General features: G+C 39.5%; 1 protein-coding gene across 1 annotated transcript; it reads right to left on the minus strand.

Moving 5' to 3' along the window:
• Positions 1-1,507: 1,507 nt before the first annotated feature.
• Positions 1,508-4,045, minus strand: NAP1L3 (nucleosome assembly protein 1 like 3). The gene has a single exon (XM_084870477.1). It carries the CDS (start codon positions 3,697-3,699, stop codon positions 2,245-2,247), a length of 1,455 nt encoding a protein of 484 aa, XP_084726603.1. The 5' UTR covers positions 3,700-4,045; the 3' UTR covers positions 1,508-2,244.
• Between the last annotated feature and the right edge of the window lie 1,390 nt (positions 4,046-5,435).

Here is a 5,435-nt window from a genome sequence, read left to right on the forward strand (position 1 = left end):
TCAGCTGCTTCCTGATTTTGTATAAATCCTAACAACATAAATATCCAAACATTTGTAATTGTTTATGGCAGCATTTTTCAGCCGCTGTTCCGCGGCACACTAGTGTGCCGCGAGATGTTGCCTGGTGTGCAGTAGGTGCAGACAAGACAAGAATTTTATAATTTTTCACTATTTTGTTTACTTAATATTTCATAATAAAGTGATTATAAAATACTTTCTTTGTGTTTATTTGATTCCTATTCAAGAGAATTACTTTATATATAGTCAATGTAGGCACAGAGTTAAATTTTTTAACATTTTCTAATGGTGGTGTGCCTCGTGATTTTTTTCATGAAACAAGTGTGCCTTTGCCCAAAAAAGGTTGAAAAACACTGGTTTATGGGTTGTAAGATCTTTGCATTTATAGATATGGTGGTGGTGGTGGTGGGGGGACTATTTAGCAAAATACTAAACTATATATGGTGGGACTTAGGAAAATCTATCAGGTAATTTCATTACCTAGATACCCAGGAATTCCCAAATCCTGTCTTCCTCCTACCACATCTCTCTCCTGTAGGGAATTGAAGAAAAATAAACACCTGTGGAAAAGGAAAAGGCAAATATTAAATAAAATAGTGCTTTAGTATTTATTGTGATTGTGCCTTGTGCCCAGAGCAAAACCTATAATAAACTGAGTTTATGGGTCCTCCTCCTCACACCGATTTCAAATCAAAATCTTAAGATCAAATTACCTTGTAAGCAACTGCACTGTATAGAAGGCTTGAGAGGATGATCTTACCAAAAAAACAAAAAAGCCCAACTTAGGAGTGTGACCTCCTCCCCAGTCAAGGTGGAGCATGGTCCTGTGTCATTTTCCCATCCTGCTCTTGGAAGTGAAAGCAACTGCTTATATAGAAGTCCTTTCTGAGTGAAGTAGTCCTGCCCTCTGCCCTCCCCCTCCCCTTCTTCCTGCCCTCCCATCCTTTCATTTTTCACTCTCCTCCCCTTTTCCTCTTCTTCCCTTTCCCCATTCTCCTCTCAACCCCTGCCTTCCTCCCCCATTCTCTTTTCCCTTCCTCCTCCTTTCCACCCTCTTCCCCTTATACTTTCCTCCCATTTCCTTACTCTTTCCTCCTCCTCACTCTACTCAACTAATTCTCCCCCTCCCTCTTCAGTTTCTCTTTTTCCATCTTCCTCCATTTTCCCTCCCCCTCCCATATCCCCTTCTCCTCTTTCTCCCTTGTCTTGTTTCCTCACCAGTCCCATTTCTCTACCTCTCCCCCTCCCACTCACTCTAAAAACCAATGGAATTTTCAGGGAAACACAGAACAATGTTATAATAGTTATATTTTAAAACTCCATTTTCCTCAGTATTTTCTACTTCTTCTATAATTAGCACTACTTTTTATAATAAGGAAATAGTTAGATTTTTACAGCATGATACACTTTATTTGACATTTATTTATTTTAAGTTTCAATAGAAGTACATGAAAAATATCAAATGATGTAAAGTGATAATTTTCAGTGAAAGGCAAATTAGAGCATATTACAAATGTTGTTAGTAACTTTACAATTACACAGCATAAAATGAGAAAACTTTTTAAAATACTATGTCATATTAACACCTCAGTGGTAAACAATTATTCAGTGGTAAACAATTATTTCATTGTGAATAAATTTATAGAACACTGTCACATAAATAAAATCATAGTTACATATATATATATATAGTCTGGATGGACATTCTTAAATATATGCTAATTTTTTGCAAGCAGTCAAATTTCACAATGCACTGTTCTAGTTAATATAAGTACTGTATTTCTATAGCAAAATAATGAAGGCACAGCTAGTGCAAGCAGATTTAAATCCTTAGACTTATGGGCTGGAAAACATAACAACACCTGCATTAGTACTTCAGGAACATTGTTTCGTTCAAGTAAATATTTATCTCAGTTAATTCTGACAGTTTTCACAGACACATTCTAATAGAAACATGACAAAAGGACTTCACAAAAATAAAAAATCTGTAGCACCAAATTAACATGCTTTAAATAACTGACAGAAGTTTACAGGTTTTGGAGAATATCACACTGCCACAAGCTATATAGAATAAACTGATACTTAGACACTTTAAGATAATTTTTTTAGACTACTAAGAAAATACAAAACCACAAGACTGTAAGGAATACTAGTGATGAGGTGATAGAACAGGTTTCACTTCTTCTTGAACTTTTGAGATCTTGAAAAATTTTTCAGGCAGGCTCTTTATTTTTGGTATTTCCTGTTTCCATAATCTTTATTATTGTAATAGATACGCTTGACTTCTCCTGTAAAGTAATAGATTGATTTCAGAATGACATTATCATGTAAAATTTGCCCAATTTCAAAGTCTTCATCAAGGATAGCATCTTGTCGAGGCTCCCGCTTTCCAACCTTAGGAATCTCAGGAGGGCTGAAGAAATTGAAGAATGATGAATTGGGAACCACTCTTGGCTTGTACTCAATTTCTCCAGTGGCAGTTGTGCGACTGTAGGTGGTTGTCAAGGTAACATCTTTTCCTCTTCTCCAATCTATCTTACAACCTTTGCAGTCATAGATTTCCCATCCCCAAGTGAAGAAAGGATCATTGTAATCTGGCTTTGACTTTATTATATAGGTCTTGGTCAGCACCTCATTTCTGAAGTATGGATTGGGCAGAAAATAAAAATTAAATGTGTAACTTATAGGCTGGCCACGTTTTGAGAACTTCAAGCTAATATCTGACAAGAACTTCAGTATGGGCTCATCATACTTCTGAATCAAGGGCCGGAGCTTGTCAACATTCTTTAAAACAGTCAGCCAATAGTTGGGGATGCCTTTAGGATCTTCTTTCTTAGGCTTTCCCTTGCGAGCTCTTTTCAGATTCACTCTTTCTTTAGGCCTGACCTCATGAACCCTTTTAGGAGCCTCTTTTATTGTGGCCCTTTCCTTACCCTCAGCTGCTTTAGACTGTTCTTTCTCCTCTGCCTTTGCTTGGGGGACTTCTTTAGGATCTTCATTTACTTCAGTCTTTGCCTCCAGATCTTTGGACTGGGCTTTTTCTTCAGCCTTTGCCTCAGGAACTTCTTTAGGAACCTCCGTATCTTCAGCCTTTACTTTGAGTTTTTCTTTAGGATCCTCTTCTTCCTCACCCTCTAAGGCAGGCATTTCACTAGGGCTGTCATCCTGCACCTCTTCATCACTGCTGAACACCTCATCATCTGAATTCCATTCGCATTCTTCTATTGTGGGCTCATATTCTGCATTTATGATTTGAGATCGCCGATCATATAGAGGCTTATTGAGATCGGCATATTTTCTTTCAAGACCATGAATTGCCTTTAAGAATAGGGCGTCTACCTTGTCACATTCATCTTGAATGTTTCTGAGCGCCTGCACACGATTTCGAACCGCCTGTGGCAGCCGATCCACAAAACTGTTACCCGATGGAGCCCACCGCGCCCTTCTAGAAGGCTCAGGCACCCTCCTCTTTCCTTGTAAAAGGCTGAGACTACTGCTGCCGCTGGTACTGCTGCTGCTGCTGCTGCTGCTGCTGCTGCTGCTGCTGCTGCTACCAGTGCTGCCGCTAGAGCTACTGCTGTCAGATTCTTCCCCAGAATCACTAGCCAAGCAAGCCTTCACCTCTTCAGCGACCCCCTGGGCAGCAGGTTCCGAGACCATGTTAAGATCTGCTTCTGCCATTTTACAAGCCTGCAAACCTCTTAAGGTGACAACTACCGCTGAAACCACGCGCCCAGAGAAGGACAGAAAATGACTCACGGATGCTTGGGTGGCAGAGGTTCGGGATGAGAAGGCTGTGCGGCAACTGCAGCAGTAGCGCAGGGCTGGCTGGCTGGACAGCTGGACAGCGGCGATCGATCGCGTGAAGGTAGCTAGCAGTGGCAGTGGAGACCTGTGCTAGAGCAGCGATGACAACGCTCTCCCGGGTCGCCACAGCAGCGGACAGAGGCCTGAGGCAGCTGGATGGTGCAGTGAGACCCCGAGATCTCTCCAATGTTTTGATCGCAATCCTCCTCTTCTTTCAGTTCTACCTTCCCGTTAATTTAGTTCCCAGTGTTCCTTTAGCTAGCACCTCATTTGCTGGGCAAGCTTGATTGACAATAGCTAAGCCCAATGAAAGACCAAACATACCGTCCAGGCTCCGCCCACCTTCCCAGCCGCTCCTCGCTCCCGGGTAGCTGAGGCACACAACCCTGAAGACGTTTTTCCCCTCAAAATTCTATTTTATAGTTTCATAATTTTAAAGGAAACGCTTAGATAAGTGGTAAAAATACTAGCCATTGTTTCTAACAAGGGAAGAGGAGTATCCTCCCGTCCGCCCATCCAGAACTCCTGTTTGGCCTCTCACAAAAATCTGTTTTTAAACAATTGGATGAAAATACTCCAAATGGCATCGTTGGGCAGTGTGATTATGTATGCTTTTTAAAATCTCTTTATCGAAGTATTCTATAAGCATGTGTTTTTACACTGAAAATAAAGGGGCAGTCGTTTATTGGCAAAGGAGGGAGGGGCTAGAAAGCAGGCATATTTCATTCCACATAGCAGTTTTAATAAGTGCTGTCTGTGATGTTTGGCAAGCCTGGTTTATATCCATCTACAAGGTTTGCGAACCCATGTTGTCGTGAGTCAGTTACACCATTTTTACTATATTTCTCTTTTTAAGCTGGCATATAATATACCCCAACTTTGCTGATGACTTGCCTAGTAGCCTTTCTCAATGCTAACAACAGCCTTGCAGATAAAATAAAAGAGTATTCATTGTTAGGTAGTATTATTTAAAGGCAGACTGTTTGATCTATACTTTTTTTGCAGCAGTTTTTAATTCCAGGAACAGCAAGATGGGAGTGGGGATTTGTGCTAGTGAAAGTGCGTCCTCAATCAGGGTATACTTTACAATGTCTTCTGCCACCAATTTCCTTCTAACATTGTGAATTCTAGCCAAACTGCAGTATGATTTACAAGTCCATTAATATGTGAATAAACTTTTGAAAAATGAACTTTAAAAACAGGTATGCGTTATTTTTATTTACAGGATTCTTTTCTGCTACAGAACAACTCCCTTGGTACAACCCAAAAAAACAGTGTTTACTTTTCATTGAAAGGTAAGGAACATATTTTAGCCCATTTTTATGAATGACAAAAATTACCTATCTGTATATGAATAAAATTTCACAGGCTATCATCTTTTAAATATTTAGTTGGAAGATATTTTGATATTTCTATGGAAACAGAAAAGTCCACAGAGATGATTTGATATACTGATGTAGAAAATAACCTAATTACTCACATTCACTATCTAAACCTGCTCACAGAATACAAGTAGTGAATAAAAAAATAAAATGTGTTGAATTATTCATTTCAAATGAGTAAAAATATTAAAGTTAGGTTAACCTTTATGTTATTTTATTATAGGATTT

This window comes from Pipistrellus hanaki (assembly GCF_964339955.1).
Source record: "Pipistrellus hanaki genome assembly, chromosome: X".
Taxonomy (NCBI): Eukaryota; Metazoa; Chordata; class Mammalia; order Chiroptera; family Vespertilionidae; genus Pipistrellus; species Pipistrellus hanaki.

Coding starts and splice junctions, on each gene's coding strand:
- NAP1L3 (XM_084870477.1), bottom strand. CDS start 3,699: ATGGCAGAAGCAGATCTTAACATGGTCTCGGAACCTGCTGCCCAGGGG.